Source organism: Sphaerodactylus townsendi, linkage group LG04 (genome assembly GCF_021028975.2).
Source record: "Sphaerodactylus townsendi isolate TG3544 linkage group LG04, MPM_Stown_v2.3, whole genome shotgun sequence".
Taxonomy (NCBI): domain Eukaryota; kingdom Metazoa; phylum Chordata; class Lepidosauria; order Squamata; family Sphaerodactylidae; genus Sphaerodactylus; species Sphaerodactylus townsendi.
The window spans coordinates 75,058,103-75,076,357 of NC_059428.1; the positions used below are offsets into that span (position 1 = coordinate 75,058,103).

General features: G+C 39.4%; 1 protein-coding gene across 3 annotated transcripts; it reads right to left on the reverse strand.

Moving 5' to 3' along the window:
- Positions 1-3,281: 3,281 nt before the first annotated feature.
- Positions 3,282-18,255, reverse strand: PRRG1 (proline rich and Gla domain 1). Of its 3 annotated transcripts, XM_048494768.1 has the most exons (5): positions 18,147-18,255; positions 11,827-11,861; positions 9,473-9,633; positions 7,702-8,153; positions 3,282-4,979 (listed from the first exon to the last, which is right to left on the reverse strand). In XM_048494768.1, the coding sequence occupies exons 2-5, from the start codon at positions 11,843-11,845 to the stop codon at positions 4,955-4,957; spliced, it is 657 nt and encodes a 218-aa protein (XP_048350725.1). In that variant the 5' UTR covers positions 11,846-11,861; positions 18,147-18,255; the 3' UTR covers positions 3,282-4,954. The 3 variants fall into 3 exon arrangements, with proteins under 3 accessions (XP_048350725.1, XP_048350723.1, XP_048350724.1); XM_048494766.1 differs by lacking the exon at positions 3,282-4,979 and having other exon boundaries at positions 7,584-8,153; XM_048494767.1 differs by lacking the exons at positions 3,282-4,979; positions 18,147-18,255 and adding an exon at positions 17,691-18,018 and having other exon boundaries at positions 7,584-8,153.

The following is an 18,255-nucleotide window of genomic DNA, read 5'->3' on the forward strand; positions in this document are numbered from 1 at the left end:
TAGCTTTAAAGAGTTCAGACAACTCATTTTCACAGAAGCTGAAAGACAGTATCCTATCAAAGGATAATGCGGTCATGGCTGAATTTTCTCTAGAATGAAATACTGGTTTGTTTGTTTTTTTGCTAGACCAAACTGGGTAGCAAATCAGGCACCAGGTAATGAGACACAAAAATAACTTCAAGGGATTGCTCTGACCTCAGTGTGTGCTCTGAAGCTGATACTAACACCAAGGATTTGCTGTATTTATTCCCATTTATTTCAATAGGTTTATACAGTATGTTCATCTTGATAGGTACAATAATTTAACCCGTCATTGCTCCCAATTTTGTTATACTTGTTTTGATGTTTTAAGATCCTTATCTATGGTCATGATCACTAGCTATAAGCAAGTAAAGGTATAGAGTTAATTGCCAAAATGTTATAACATGTAGGATAACCTTGGGACCCAGTCACTGCTCATTAGGCTGTTACTTTGAGGCCTATCACAGCCCATAACAATCAATAGGTTAATTCAGGTATAATTTTTTCATGGATTATTTTGAGTACTCTTGAAAAGTGACAAACATTACTCTTGAATGCAATGCTTAAATATTTTTACCAAATGGTATTTTCTGAACCATGAGGAAGCATACAAAGTGTCAGGTTTATGAGTACCACATGGTAAATATTAAGATACTGGGATTAAAAGCCTATTTCAAGGGTAAATGAAATGGGCTTTAACTGTGGGAGGTGGTCTTTTTCTTGTTGGCTGCCTTCTACTGGCTCCCTCACACCTCCTCGCAACTCACCATTTGTGTCAGCTGGCCAGGACCTTCCTTTGGTGGGTGGAGATCTGGGGAGGCTGGTAAGGGCTGGCTTCGGTTTGGGGGAAGAAGGCCCAGTTTTGGTTTTGGGTGTGTAGAAGGGCAGGTGGGGGAAAGGGTTGGCCCTCTGGTGCTGGGCCTGGCTTTGATTTTGGGGAAGAATGGGTGGGGGAATCAAGTTTAAGGTATAAAAGAGTCTTTGACAGAAAAAAATCATTACTTGGAAGACAAAATCCTTACAGAACTACTGAGAGAAAGACTGAAATACTGAAAGAGGCAGAGCCTGAACTGTAAAGTCATAAATATCATTGTTTTCAATGTTGTTTAATTTGCTTAAACTGCAGTCCACCAACTCCAATTCCAGAGGGATAGAAAATAAATTGACTATGGTCTGCAATTAGGACTCACAATAATGGTTTTAAATTACAGGTAGAAAGATACCAACTTGATATTAGGAAACGTTTTTATAGTAAAAGTTATTCAACAGTGCATTCAGCTGCCTAGGAGGGTGGTGAGCTTCTCTTCACTGGCAGTCTTCAAGCAGGAGATTGGACTGGACAGCCTGTATGGGCCCGTCGATTATTCTGTTTTTTAAAAAAAATCTGGGAACTTAACAATGATTAAATGTAAAATTACATGGAGTTAAGTTCCAGAGTTGTAACCATGTTAGTCTGCCATAGCCAAAACAACAGAGGCCATTTCCGCACAGAGGCGGAAGGGGTTGGGTCGGCGTATTCCACGCCGACCTGACCCCTCTGGGACCGTTCGCGTGAACAGTCCCAGAACCGGCCGGGACGACGGCGCAGAGCTGCACCATCGGCAGGGCGACCTTCCTGTCCTGCAGCCCTCTGGCGCCTTGCCGAGGTCAGGGGACACGCCCCCCTGCCCTTTGCGACCACTCCGGAGTCGCAAGGCAGAGGGGGCGTGTCCCCAGGCCTCGGCGACGCACCGGAGGGCTGCAGGACAGGTAGGTAGAGGGCGGAAGGGGGGGAGGGCGCCTTGGAGCCACTGCCGTTTGCACGGCAGAAGCTCCAAGCCACAGTTTTCCGAAAACCTCGCTTCCCAAGCGAGGTCAGAAAACGGCGGCTTTGCGCCAGTCAGGCGGAGCGAGGGTGGCGCAGCTGTGCCCCTGTGCGAATGGTTCCCTAGGGACGGCATTTTTGCCATCACCAGGGCGCCATATTCCGCCCGTGCGGAAGGGGCCAGAGTCTTACGGCACATTAGAGACCAACAAACATATTGTAGCATAAGTTTTTGAGAGCCAGAGTTGACTTTGTCATATTCTTCTTTGTAGACTGCTATCATTATCACCGCTTTCTAGGTCTATGAGACACATCATCATATTTTAACATGGATTGAATTCCTGTATTGGAAAGTTCCTCTGGGTAGATTTGGTAATTTGTAGAGCAATTTACAGCCCGGTTCCAGACATATATATTCAGAAGTAAATCCAATCCAAATCTTTGAGATTTACTCCCACATAACTGTGCACAGAATTACAGCCTGGTTTTTTTTTAATCTGAGTTTTAAAAAATATTAAATCTAATTTCAAGTTCATATATTATTGCTAGAATGAGGTACCCGCTGTGAATCAAACATACTGTGTGACAATATTTCATGATCTACCATAATATGTGAATATTGTAATTGTCTACTTTATGCAGATACTGAAAACAGTTCACATACTGAATACAAAAGAAGAAAATAAGAACAAGATCCTAATGCTTTGCAAATTAGATGTCCTAGGGTTTTTTAAAATATAACTGGAAATACTATATTTTGAGGAATTGTGATTTCAGTATTTTCAAGTTTGACAGGGACAACTACATAACGTATAAAAAAGTATATTGAATTATTTCCTTTTGAAAAGTTGTTTAAACAACATAACACATAATACGAAGTTTTGACAGATTTTTGTATTTTTATTAATTGTATAATGTTGATAAGTCAAACTTGTTATTCATTCATCATCCTGTATTGGCATTTAAGCCAGACTTGTCATAACTCTTGGCTATGAACAACACTGTAATATTCTGGCCTAGAGCCAAATATTAGTATGAGACACCAAATATTTAAAAAATAGATTTATTTAGCATATCAAAATTCCACAAACTTTCTACAATGTAAGCATGTTAAAATATCATAATCTAAATGTAAACCATATTTTGAAATATTTAATACTGCCATAAAATTGATGTTATTTACATACACCCAAAATTCTGACTCCCATGACAGCTGTTAACACAATGTAATGGCATTCATAGCCTTACAATGGAGCAGCAGTGGCGTACTGGTTAAGAGCAGGTGTACTCTAATCTGGAGGAACCGGGTTTGATTCCCCACTCTGCCGCCTGAACTGTGGAGGCTTATTTGGGGAATTCAGATTAGCCTGTACACTCCAGCACACGCCAGCTGGCTGACCTTGGACTAGTCACAGTTCTTCTGAGCTCTCTCAGCCTCACCAACCTCACAGCCTCACCAACCTCACAGGGTGTTTGTTGTGAGGGGGGAAGGGAAAGGCGTTTGTAAGTCCCTTTGAGTCTCCTATAGGAGAGAAAGGGGGGGGATATACATCCAACTCTTCTTCTTCTTACTGGTCTTGAGAAAGAAACAAGTGTTTAGAACTTCACCAGATTATGGCATTGTGATATTCTAAGCAGAGAATCTTTCATTTTTTTACTTTCTTATGTTTAACTTTTAACTTCACCATTTATTTTTAACTTAGGCCAACACAATTATGTGTCCAGGCTGTGTATATGTATATCTGTATATTATTTGATGTAGGGAAACAATTCCAGTCAAAATAGTTCAGTACATTTTGGAAAAAAATGTTCTGTATTTAATCATTCATTGTGAGTTGGATTATTGTCAGTCAAACCAGAATAGTGAAGCATAAAAATAAAGTTATCAAAACTCAGTTTTAATAGCTCATAAAATTTGAGTAATTGTAACTGAAAAATGAATTTACACAAGAGATGGGGAAAAACCTAAGATATTCTGTAAAAATGAGAAGCTCAGAGTAGTTTGTTTAAAGAGTCATGTTGGTGTGTGCTATCTGATAAGAACCCTGGGCTCAGAAAGGTGCAGAAAATGATCAATGTAAACACATAGTAGTCAAAAGTTATGCACTCTTTCATCTCCAACATAAAATTCCTAGGGCAGAACGGATTAATTAACCATGGCCTGAAACAGGTGATGCACACAGTGAAGGGATATCAGTGTAAAACTTCAGTCACCGCTTCAAATCAGCGTAGTCAGCACTGGCTAACAGCGGTGTGCGATTCTGTTTAAGAAAGAGCCACCAAAGTTTATCTGAATGTTACTTAAAAACATGGGACTGCTGAATAATGGATTCCTCACTGCCCCATTCCAAGTCAGATAGGAGGCACTTTGGCAGAGGACTGACCGATACTAGTTGTTCATTAAAAACATCAACATATAGAAAAGTCACATTGCCCATGTGCAAAGTTAAAAAAATTAAGTGGCCTGAAAGATACCTTATGCATTCTTCTGTTGCATTTATCTTTAACAGATGAGATATTAAATTAGCCCTTTGACATTGGAAGGTTTAAGAAAAGCTCCATCAAGTTCCATCCAAGTATAACAATTACATTTAGTTAAATTTAGCTTAAATCTGCTTGATTGCCTTGCTGGAGAACACATTATACTTGTTGCCAAAATGGATGATAAATCTAACTGCATACATATTTCCACCTATTTCACTACCTGCTTGTTACTGACTTGCAAATCATGTGACATGGAATATGTGTGTAGTACATTACATTATCTCCCTGACAAGAGACTTACTAAAATAACCAGTTGCACTGGCCTTAAGCTTTTCCAACTAAAGCAGAAAAGTAAATTATACCATCACTACCTTAGATAGTTTTGCTGTGAAAAACAAGCAGATGGGGTTAAAAACAAACAGAATTGAAAGGTAACGCCAATAGTATTGGACAGTATTGCATAGCAAGTAATTGATTCACATGACTTGTGAACTCTAACAAGCATGAACAGATTAGAATCGTCAGCGAAGAATGAAGTGAGGGCATTCCATCAGTGGAAGTGACGGATGGTACGAACCTTCCCTACTTCCCTCTGTCATGTTGATTCTGTTGACTGGTATTCTCATGGGTTCTGTGACAGAGGGATCAATTTTCCCAGGGTTGGAAATGGCTGGGAACAGAGGAAAACAGGGAAGATCCATGGTCCATGCAGTTCCAACTCAACATCTGGAATAACTTTAACCCGATTCTATATTCATTGTAAGCATCCTCTTTGATAACACAATATATATCAATTAACAAGATATCGTAACAGTTCAATAGAGCACATCCTCATTCTACAGAAACAAAGATACTCCTGTAGCTTTATTGGACTCTAGAAAGATGTCCATTTGAATTCACTCAACTAACTTGCCTATTATTTATTTAAAATATAAAGTCACTCTCCACAGAGCATCCACCTGTCCCCTTGCCACTAACTTCCACCAACACCTATACAGCTGTGTAATAAACTGCTACAGAGGTATATGTATCCTGGAACAATCTTCTACACCTTTCACAGTGCAGAAGCATTCAAGATACTAAAATTGGTATTTGGAAGTGAACTTTTATATAAAGATTCTAAACTAATTTGAGCATATTCCTGAATATTTCCCATTCAAATATTATATCATTTCAGGGATTGGGCGGGATATAAATCCAACAAAATAAAAATAAAATAAAATGAATGAATGAAATCAAAATTATGTGTGTCTACACAGGTGAACAGAGACCAATCACACACATCCCCTTCTGCTGCCATCAAATGTGTGCCAGGGCAAATTAGAACAACTTCAAAAGCTGTGAGAAAATTAAACAATCAAAACATCAATTTGATTCTCAACATGCCTCTTTACTGTTTGCCTTCTCTAAGGGCAGGTAATTCCGCTGTGCTGCTATATCAGAGCGAATGAATCATCTAACCACACCATGTGCAGAAACGTATAATTACCATCGGTCTCTCTATGTAAATAATTGCTGTAGGTGTGTCTCTAATGTTAAGGGGGGAAAGCCATATGTCTTAGCAATCAAGAGGCCAGGAAACATAGGGAAACTTCTCTTTGGTTATTAGTGTCATCTGGCAGGCCAAACGGCTTAAGGAACAGAGGGGAAGCAAAAACAGAGGGAATTTCTAGCTCTTCACTTAATGCAGTATTTTGGCATCTTACTTCCCCTGAACTCACAAAGATCATGGCACTGAGCAATAGTGAAAAAGCAGCATGCACAGGCAAAAAGTGTCCTCCGCAAGCCTCTCTCATTACCTTCCTTCTTCCAAAACCAAAGCTAGAAGCTACTGACAAGTCAGATTTAACCATTATGTTGACAGATAAGAACTGAACCACGCAATTCTGAACATATTCAGCACCTCATCTAAACTGGGCTGTTTCATGAATTCAACACCAGCATGCCATTGCAATTCCAATAGCAAGATGCTGAACGTATGCACCAAAGTAAATTCTTATTGCCTCACAGTGTAACTCAAGCATAGAAGTAAAGCACCAGGTAGCACTTTTCGATACTCTGGCATCAACCTAGAAGAAACCTGCCTCCCAAACCATCCGTATCAAAAAAAATGGTTAGAAGTCAACTTGCTTCCAGATTTCTTTCGCATATGTAGGCCTCTTACCTGTATTTAAAATCTGGAATGCACAAATTCAGAATAGCAAGCTGTAACAAAGACTTTTTTTTGATGCAAAACTCACTCTCAAAACAAACTGGATGTTATACCCCAAAAAAGTAGGCCATTTCATAAACTGTAACACATGAAATTAATACAAAATAGGTGCTGGTCACTAAGGTGTAACCAAATGTGGATAAGGCCTATTTCTACATATCACTTATCAGGTGGTATAGAGAAGAAACAAGCAGGAAGGATGGTGATTGAGTTGTGGGAAAGAGGGGAGGAAAGACACCCTACCAACCATCCGACTGTTGTATAATCACTCATTTTTCACAAAAACAACTCAGAGAAGCCATTGTCCAGGGCTGGCCTACTTACATATGGTTCTCCCTCCCTGATCTCCTCCCTCTCTTAAAATACATTTATTGTCATTGTTATTCCGGTAGTTGGGTAGAATTCTAACTGCACTGATACCAAGAATACTATTTACTGATCCAGAATTTCAGTCAATCACTATTTGTTCCCCTATTGGAAAATCCAAATATGCATTTCATACTTCTCCCCTTTCAAAGCAAATGTTTTTGCTTGAACATTGTTATAAAAATACTGCAATTCTCACAACAGTGAGAATTTTATATCAAAGGGTTTCAACATCACTTATGGCAACTGGCTCTCTTTGGTTTACTGTGGAAAGAGTCACATTAATTCCATAAACTTGCTCATTTCTGTGTATGCCACTTTGAAGCATTTCAGCATAAAGTTCCTAGCACAAGTTGCAATGAATCATGGCATCTGAAAAATTCAGATTATAAAGAATCTCTTTTTGGGTGTGGGGTGGGTGTGTCGGTTGTAAACCACTTTTTTGAACTTTGCCATTAGAAATCTTTGCTCTCATTTGCTCAACAAATGCACTTTCAGCAATAATGTAAAGAAATGGCAGTCATTGGAACTGGCATCTTGGGAAGTATGCAAATTATTGCTTGTCTTCCTCTCTGCAACACTGTGTTGGTATGGAAGTGCCACATAACAAACCAAAATTAGAGGGAAGAAATGAAGTGGTAATGAGTTAGTAGAACTTCAAACATTAAGCTGCAATAAAGTGCTGGGAAAAAATAGGATTTTTCTCTCTTTAACAAAGGAGGTAATAGTGTTCTTCCTACTTCACTTGATACCACTGAAAAAAGAAGGTACTGAACTGCCACTAAGCAAATTAGCATTCACTATCTCCTCATACTGTGGAGGTGGATCCATGTGATTTGCAGTTTCATTTCTCCTCATTCCACTTTCACCAGCAACTTCTTCATAGGATGGAGGTGGATCACAATTTGACAACCTTGTTGACACAGAATCTGAACGTCCATCTGTGTAGCTCAAATATCCTGGAGAATGTCCATTGCCTTCAAACATGTCTTCTTGAGGAGAATGAAGAATGCTGAGTGGCAGAGGAAGAGAGCTTCTCCCATCGGTAACAATTCTGTCACTTGTGGTTTCCCTGGTATTGCTATGTGCATACAAGGATCGTCTTCGCATTTTCTTTCTGAGGAGGCATCTCCATGTGACAAAGATGATGATGAGAATAACGAGAAGGCCAATGATTAATGGAAAAACAAGGTAAAATGGATACCAGTTATGTCCAGTGTTAACTTCCCCGTGGATTCCTCTTGTATAACTTTTCCAAAACTCCCTCTAAAAACAAGCCAGAGTAAATGATTGAGTATTTTCCTCTCAAGTTAAATGTACAAAAGTGGATTTTACAGGAAGTAGAACAAAAAGTAACTCCTGTGAGCATGAATTCCTAGGAAAGGCTTCTGGCAACATATTTTGATTTGGGCTACCATCACAGATTTTTATCACTTTTAAGAGCAATCACATTCTCCTCTCATTATCACAATGAAATATCATCTCTGTTTGCAAGAATCCCTTAGAATAGGGGTGTCAAACTGTGGCCCGCCAGATGTTCATGGACTACTATTCCCATCAGCCCTTCCCAGCATGGCCAATGCCCATATTGGGAGGGACTAATGGGAATTGTAGTCCATGAACATCTGGAGGGCCAGAGTTTGACACCTGTGCCTTAGAAGTATGTGTGTGGTTTCTTGTTTCCCTCTCCTTACAGAAAGTGTTAAAACTTAAACCTACACCTCCTTCAGAACAGAAATGTGAGGTTGACAAAAATATTTTCTTTTTCATGTCTGGCTTCTCCAATGTAAATCTAGGTATTATTCATACAGACACATATCTAGTACAGATGTGTTTTCTAACCATCCATGGTAACATGGAGAAGTGAATATATTTTCTGAGGCTAGCAAAGGAAAGGAATATAATATTCTCCTTGAGACAGTAAATGAAATCTAACCTATAGGTTAATTTATACATAGAACACAGATGTGTGCATTTTGTTTTTATAACATGAACTGTAGATATTCCTATTCCAAATGAAACTGTCTGAAGAAAAGTTGTAAGTAATTCCATCAATTCATGATTGAATATGGAATGCACTTTGAAGAACAGCCTTACGCATATTTAGTAGTCTGTGGGTTCAACAGTAAAACTTCCATTTCAATGAGCACATTTCTTTTAAAATTGTTCATGTTCCAACAATGCAGCCATTTTAGTTTTTCCCCTCCTTTACCTTGCAGCTCTGAACTACAAAGCATCTTCTTTATTAATGGCTGAAGGTTTTGGTACAAGAGGTTAATCAAATGTAGTTGCATGTGAGAGTCACAGAAGTCACAGAATTCAAGCTAGAGAAACTGAATCACTGTAAATCTAATAGTTCTGTACTGACTCAGAAGGAAGGTTTTTTTTACAAAGGAGCTGGCTAACTGCAAAGCCTGTCTAGATCCAAGACTATGTAAGCTACTATATTTCTCCAGTTTTTTAAATGATTATGTTTGTACTGGGCCTTTTCTTTTGCAAGGCAACACAATATGTAAATAACTAATTCTAATACTTGATTACAATCTAATCTATGAAATTTGTTTCCTGTACCAGTTCAGACTTACCGTTTTCTCATCATTTTCAAAAGCTTCCCTTGCCTCTTCATAGTTACAGCGTTCTTCCATGCATTCACGTTCAATGTTTCCTTGCTTAAGTTCTTCCAAAATTACATTTGCTCGTGGATATCTTTTTAAAACAGAGTTTGCTTTAGAATCTGTGAGAAAGACTGCAGAAAACAAAACAAAAGTATTATCTGAAAGTGCTATTTACATTTCTTAAGTTTTAGGTTAACAGATAAGTATATGTATTAGAAGCATACTAATTGTATAAAAATACATTTGCGGTCAGATGTGCAGATGCTACCCTAGTGAATAAACACAAGACACGCTCTGGATTGAAATGGGCCTCAGCCCTTTTTATTGAATGCTGAAGCTGAGTGAACAGGAGGAGCGCATCTTAACAGCCGGACAGCATCACAACTGTTCTGGCACCAACCCCAATCTTTAATTGGGGATCCTACACATCCTGGGCTGCCAGGTGCTCACCCCCTTTCGGCCCCTAACTGGTGGACTGTTGGGATCCACTGCAGAGGCCTTCCTGGCATGCTCCCTGAGCCCGACCCATCCTAAGCCCCGTTCCAGGGCCTTGAATCGCGGGGAGGTCCATTGTACGATTTCAGCCTCCCCACAAGGATGCGCTCCTCTGCCCAAGCCACCAGGGGTAGCCGCACATCTCACGACCCTGTTCCATAAAGGGAGGGAGGATGGGTCAGTTTGCCAAAGGTGCCAAAAGAGGCTGACGCCACCATGTGTTGCCTATTATATAGGGAGCGTGCTCCACCCCTCTACTCAGGTGTCACGCAGCATCGCCATTGTTTGAGTGGTGGTGGCTCTGTCACAAGAGTCACCAGAGCCACACATGCTCCTACACAGAGTTCACTGCGTGCTCTGCCCCCTGTCGCAATTACGGACCTTGTTGATTCAAGTGCCGTCATTTATCATTAGATACGTTTATAAATTCTATTCATAATTAAGGGTTTTAAAAGCTATAATTTTCAAATAGTTTAAACCATAAGGGCAAGTAATGACAACACTGGAAGTACATTCAAGACATTTTAGATACTAATCAAATCTTCAAAGTTTTGAATCTGTTGAATTAAATGCATAAAACCTTATTCATATACTATGTATAATGTTCATTTGTTTCCAACAATAGCAGAAAAAAGGGATATTGTTTATGACACTTATGAACAATTTTAGAAACATCTCTTTCAGCAGCAGGCATTCTAAAAATAATCAGAAAATCAGCACTTTTTCAAAACAGCAAAAATGTGTGTCTGCTTAGATGGTGGGTACAATTTGCCTTAGGACTTCTAGATCAGGGGTAGGGAACCTGCGGCTCTCCAGATGTTCAGGAACTACAATTCCCATCAGCCTCTGTCAGCATGGCCAATTGGCCATGCTGGTAGGGGCTGATGGAAATTGTAGTTCCTGAACATCTGGAGAGCCGCAGGTTCCCTACCCCTGTTCTAGATGCATCATCAGGTCAATTAAAATTGGTTGTTCTTAGTATGGTATCACAATACAAAACAATTTATATTGCAAAACATATATGGCCATTAATCCGTACCCAAGTGTTCAAAAATTTTGGCCTCACTGTGAAGACTGATGGTTCAATCCAGAGGGGGAAGCGAAGATGGACTCCTAGATACAGTGTGCACCTGTACTGGCAGATTTGCATTCTCCAGGGCACTTACCACAGTAGAGAGGCAAAAGCCCCAGTGGGCAGATGCCATGGTGCACTGGGATGTCCAACGTGCCTTCAGTGTCATGTTAGCACTCCCACACTGCAGCTGGCTCCTTCAGTGTTGTGGGGTCTGGCTGGAGGCAATATCGAAGGTAGAACTGACTATAGTTGGCTTCCACCCAGCCTTTAAAACTGGGAATGCTGTGTCCCAGATCTTGGAGTTACACCACCCAAATGGTGGCAAAACTCCATTCATCCATATGGCAGGCTTTCAGACAGCCGTCCCCCCCCCTTTTTTTGCTGCACCCCAGTACCACCTAAAAGCCCTCAGGAGGCAACACAGCAGCAGAGCCATCCCTGGCCACTGTGGATTAGGGTGTGACTCTTCTTCGTTTCACTCTACCAAGTCTTCTGCATATGGCCTACAAGGCCACTGATGTTTATATTATCCCACTTGAATCTGGAAATACACTCGACTTTTTCTCTTCTAAAAACTTCATGGGATCTTATCTGTGTCGAGTCAAGCACAATTAAGACTTTTGCTGGAATAGAGAAATCTAATAGATAATGTATCTGTAGGGAATATGGGCATACAAAAGAGGAAAAAATGCACAAAACAAGTTTTATCAGACATAAGTAAATTATAATCCAGAAAATATACAGAAAAGCTTACCACTATCCATGTTTAGCATTGCGCACTGAAGATTCCTGCAACACAAACAGCAGGTAATTGTCATTAGCGTGAAACCAGGAAACTGTCAAATCACTTGCTTATACTTAATAGTTATCAAATTATACCATAATATGCTTTGCACAAATAAGTAATTAGCTCAAGTATTACATTTAGTACCACTAAACATATAAAGAAGGTGCAAAACTGGTCTATAAAATGTATCTTTCTTTTTTTAAAAAAATAGTACTGGTTTTTATGTTTAAAACCCTAACAGCCCAATCCAGGCCTCTCCAGCAGGTGGAATGGATGTAAGCCACAGAAAATGTGGCATATATTCGAGGCTAGCTCCAGCAGTGCAATGCGGCCGGGTGGGCAGTGGAAGCTAACTACAGTCCCCCAGGAATGCCTTTAGCCATGCCAGGGAACTTTTGGACACCAGTAGGGGTGGGGAATGGTGGTGGCTTTCAGGGTTGGGTGCTGTGCCGTCACATGCCACCCACCCACCTGTGTATCTCCCCCACTCGATTGGCGCATTTGCCCCTTGTGCCAGCAGGGTGGGCACCTGCGTCAGCGCAGGGCTGAGCTGACTCCTATGATGAGTCTGCCCCCCCACCTTCTCAAATATTGTTCAGCCTTCCAGTTAAGATCTGCCTACAAGATCAGCTCTTGTCATGGGTCTGCCTGGCAATGCCCATTTAGATTAGGAAGAAACAAAGAAAGCCTGCCCCAGCCCTTGGAGGCTGCAAGAAGACCCACCAGTCAAGTGGGTGGTGAAGGAGAACCTCAGATTTAAAAGACTGTGCCACACCCTCAGTTTGATATATTCCTAAATATTTTATTTGCTTTTTAGTAGCAACACATTTTTCTGTTTCTTCTTTTTCTGCTTTAGTTGCTGTTAATAACATTATCTTTGCCTTTTTATTCAAATTGTATTCAGAATAAGTTCCAAATATATTTATTGCTCCGTTGTATGAATTAGATATATTAAAGAGATATTTTATTACTGATAGAACTAATCATCTGCATAACTTTTCATTTTATATGCTTTTGAATATTTTTTATTTTGGAGATCCTTATATCTTGTCTGATTTTTGTAGCTAGTATTTCCATTTCCAGATTAAATAATATCAATGATATTGGACATCCATGTCATGTTCCTTTTGCTATTTTATTTTTTTCTGTTAAAGATCCATTTATTAAAATTCTATCTTGCTATTTTATATATTTTGCGTCCAGTTTAAAAATTCTGTTCAGCAATTCTCACTTTGTAAGATTTTCATTAGAAATTTCCAAAATATGTTGTCAAAAGTTTTCTCTACATAAATGCTAGTTTTTTCTTTCTTTCTTTGAGTATTCAATTGCATTCAATAAATGTGAGATATCATCTGTAATATATCTCCCTGGAACAAATCTAATTTGAGCTCCATGAATTAAGTCTGGAATAAATTTTCATAGACTTTCAGTCATGATTGTTGTGAAGATTTTATAATTCACATTTAGTAATGAGATCGGTCTGAACATCTATGATAAAGAACATCTATGATAATTATGGGCCATTCCCATCTTTATATATTAAAGTTACAACCACTTCTTGCCAAGTAGGTGATATATTCTTTCCCCCTTGCATTTCATTAATTACTTTGTAAGGGCGTTGCTAATATTTTTTTAAAGCATTTATAATAATTTGTTGCCAGACAAATATAGCTTGATTAATGTCTTGTATTGTCATTACTTGGTTCTGTGCTCAGATGCAAATCCTTTGTTACTTCTATTAAATATTTCTACTTGCTCTCCACATCTACTGAGTCTTTTTAATAAATATTTTTTTAAAAAATTGTTCATCTATTTCATGCTTTGCACAAACAATTTGATTTCCTTTCTTGATCCCAGGTGTCCTTTTCTCTATGTTTTTTCCCTTAGACAATATGCTAAATATCTTCCAGGTTTATTTGCACATTTGAAATGTCTTTGCTTTAATTTTTTCCCCATCTTTCTGCACTTCTTCAACTTTTAACAAAACCGATTGATTCTTTAGTCTTTTCTTATTGCTAGTGGTTCTATGATCTTGTTCTAACATCATTTTGTGTGTATTAAATATTTTGCCAAGTAATATTCTAAAAATATATAGCAAATTATTCAAGTACATGGTGATGGTCTCAGAGTAACATATGCAGTTAAATGGAAAGCAGAAAATTACTCAGATTTGAATTAATGAATAGATGAGTAAATTAATTGAATATGCCATTATGACAAAACTAACAAAATAGGCCAGTTTCAGAATTTCAAGAAAAATTAAATGTCTTATATTGCATAGTTGGAAATTAAGAAAAAGAAGAAGAATGGTTTAGGTAATATATGCTGTACAATAAATATATTATTAGATATGAAGATATATTGAAAAGAAAGAATAATGCAACTCAAAAAGAAGTGAACTATTAAAAAGTCAATTTAAATAATAAGTACCATGTACATTTACTGAATTTAAAGGTATATATTATGTTTATTTTTGCTTGTGTATTGAAATAAAACTTATTTTAAAAGAAAGTCAGGGACTGAGTGACTTGGTCACCTAGCCCTAAATTTCAGCAATCTAAATATGTCATACATCTGACTCATAGTGCTGACAGGCAAGAAGAAAGCTTGCCCATTCCCAAACTTGAGCAGACAACTCACAAGAGATCACAGCTTAAAGACAGATCATATGCTTTGCATGAATTAAGTCCAAGGTTCAATCCCCTAGCCTCTCAACTTAAAGGATCTGAGGTATTTGGAAAGACTCTTCTTATCTGACTGAATTCCTAGAGATTCACTGTCAGTAAGAATAAACTCTAAACTAGACAAATCAAAGGTCCAATGATATACTTAATGAGACATGATATACTTTATGAAGTATATTTCATAGTCTTGATACCCCAGCCACTATAGCACACTGACTTTCTATTAATTTTGGAGGTTGCTGTACCCAAACCAGCAGGGATCATGCTTTGTATGACTTCACAAATGGAAAGAAGTATTTCATGGAGTTCTGAAGAATGCTGAATCCTGGATGTGACCAGGACTACATGGAAATTGTTTCAGGTCAACCAAAATGATCACAGAGGTTGTTTTTGCAGGCCAGAAACAGAGCCATCCCAATCTCACAGCTAATTATGTATAAAAGAGAGTCTAGAGAGCCAAAACAGAAAAGTCTTGGAGAGTGGCAAACACAAAGGAGTAACACAATAACATGACCTTTTGTAGACTAGAAAGTGCCTCCCCATCCCACCCAAGTCCTAGTGCTGAGAGATGGCTTAGTAGAATAATATGGTTGATAATACTGTAGACTGCTAAAAGATCCAGAAGAACTAGAAGGGTCAGATTCCCTGTTTAATTCTTGGTAGAGATGATCAACGAAAGTGAGCAAAGCAGTCTGTGTGCCTCAAGCCAGATTGAAATGGGTCCATAAATGGCCATTATATTCTTTTTTCAGTTTGTTTCTTTAGCTGCCATACTAAAAATCAACCTGGTTTATTGGCATATTCAAATGTTTCCTGTTTCAAATTTTACATTAAAACTCTTCTTGTTTGGTTTGTTGGCATTAGACTCAAAAGTAGCCATACATAATTCTAATATTACCTTAACATTGATTTGTCAGGAAACTTATTTTTTATAATATTTAGGATGTATTTTAATTATTTTTGTCCAGTGGAGCATATGGGAATAAGTCTCCCCTCCACAAAATACATTTCCAGTGGAAAAAAATTGATCATAAAAAATAGTACCCTGCTTATTTTTAAGTTTCCTTCTTGCTCTTCAGAACAGAGGTTTAGATTCACTTCACAGTGAAAAAGCAATTGGAGATTACTCAAAACATTTTTGCAGCATATACATTTTAATGGCAAGGAGAAATTTAACCCAATGGATAATTTAGAAGGCCAGTTTAGATATGAGTCATTCCAAGAGAAGTAGAAATCACATGGGCAGACCAATCCTGAAGGCTACTTGTATTGTGGAAGTCAACCGTGATGTAATTGTGGCATGACCAGTTCTTTCCCTAAATGGTCTAATTAGGTGACAGCTAATTAGATGACAGGAAAAAAAGAATCAATAACTGGGTTTCAGTGGCTGCAATTGCATAAGCATTCCTCACAACCATGATGTAGTCTCCCATACAGGTGTTGTAGTGAGGTGGCAGGGCCGGGACAGACAGGGCAGGCAGAACCAACCAGGAGCCGGCAGGTCCAGGATTAGCAGAACCCCCTTGTGTTTACAGTGCTCCTGGGAAACTCCACCAACCCACAACACCATTCTCATTTCTCATTAACATTTCTGATCCCAAGCAGCATCTAAGATGAAGTCACCAGATGCAGGAAGGACTGTTTCATGAGCTCCTTTATCATAAATTTGGCTGCAGGTGCAAGAGCAAGGCTAGGGTGGGGGTGGGGGTGGGGGTGGGGGTGGGGAGGAGAAGAAGCTGTGCCACTGACTGCTGCAGCTGTATGCAATCTGTATGAAAAGATCCAATCTAAGAATAATTTTTTAGAAATACAGAAGTCCAAAGCAAAAAATTTAGTCTTTCTAGATATTGGTGTTTATAATGACTATTTAGTCTTTCACATTAAGCATTTCTCTTTTTGGTCTAAGTTGCCAAAACATATACATACACAACAACCACAACCCTTCACTTAGATCCAAATTTATTTTGGTAAAGGATTAATGAATAAAGAGTTTTCCATTTCTTTTTGTTTTCATATTAATATGTTTTGTGAGGCTTTTTGCTCTATTCATTTTAATACGTCTACTTCACACATGCATATTTTATCTAGGGAACAGATTATGCTTCTTACCAAAAAAATTATAAGAACTCACTGAGCCCAATATAGCAAAAATTACACCAGCACAGTGTTCAACATCAAGCACAATAGGGGGTGTTTTTATGATACAGTAATACCAAGTTTCATCATGAAATAAACCATTCTACAGATTCATATAAGCACATTTTCTTGCAATTGGGCCAATGCACAAGTCCAAATGCACATCAACCAGCTAACAAATCCTGGGATTTAAAGAACACAATAGTATAAAAGAACTGAGTCCATGCGTTAGATAATAATTTAATGCACCGCTTGGCAATGATTCTCCCCCCTTTTTTTCTGCAACAAACTTTGGAGTACAAAGCCATTTTTACGTTACATGAAGGCAAAGACGAAAACACAGAAAAGGGCTGCAGGACATCAGGTCTCAGACACTACAGAGGTGACAAGACATAATGGAGGTCAGCTTCTTAGCAAGCTGAACATGGATTGGATTGCAAAGGAAGAGTGATTAACACTGAAAGGAGCAAGGAGATGGGAGGGCAGGAGAGATTTCTTAAGGTCATGTCTTTCGAAGAAGCCATTTCACTGGGGTGAAGTGGGTTTCTGCCCTTAGAAACAGAGCTGAAGACAATCAGTCGCCTTCTTTAAACAGCTTCCCTTTCTGAGTCATTAAAACCAGCATGTCTATTCCTTAGGAATTCCCACCAACAGGATGTTGTTACCGTTTAAACTCAGATATTGCTTTTACTTCCTAAACAGCTTGACCACTACAAAAAGCAAGTGGTAACTTTGACTGTACCTCCACAGTTATGTTTAATAGAGGTATGCGATAGAACATATTTAATATGTCGATATATCAGAATGTATGTACATCCTCACGTATTAGATCCACTACCCGAATTCAAGACTCCAGTTCTCCCTGACAACGGAATAGCCCTCCGCCTTTCTAAAACTAACTTAACACGGAGGTGCCAGTTCTTACCTATCGATTCACTGCCAAGTTGCCAACGGAACAGCAACATCACGAAGTATTTTCATTCGAGGTACAATACTGGACAAAGTACCAACCTCACAAAACTGTAAAATCAGGGATGGACCCTTTCTCCCGGAGCAGCCAAGCCACCATCGGACGCCTGGTCGCAACACGAGCCCTCTGGCCGGGAACCACAAGGCCGAAAGCTTGCAAAACAGACTCCTGCTTTGTTATCCGCTCGCAGCTTCACGGCCCGCAAGGCAACCGACTCACCCGGTCAGCGTGACACCCCCCCCCCCCCCACACACAGGGGCAGACAGTTCGCGGCTCTCCTGTCCCTTCCTCCGTCTCCATTCTGAATCCTCTAGGCAACTTCACAAACTCGCCAAAGGAAAGACGGACAACTTGTTTAGTAAGACACCCACTCTGCGCACCAGTCGGAGAATGCCAACCTCCACTGCCTTCTTCTATCCCGCCTCCCAAACCATGCCATGCTCCGCCAGCCCAGCATCGCGTGGCCAAAGCTGCAACCTACGGTGCACCAAACTTACCGAATGCTTCCCACACAGCACCCTTCGGATCCCCAGTGCCGCACAGTCTTCCTGGCAATCCCTGACAGCCCAGAGCTCTTGCAAATCAGTTCTGCTTCTGCGCAATCGC

Excerpts from the sequence above, each read along its gene's own strand:
- PRRG1 (XM_048494766.1), bottom strand. Across the intron at positions 8,154-9,472 it reads TTGAAAATGATGAGAAAACG|AGGGAGTTTTGGAAAAGTTA; the intron begins GTAAGTCTGAAC and ends GCTTGTTTTTAG.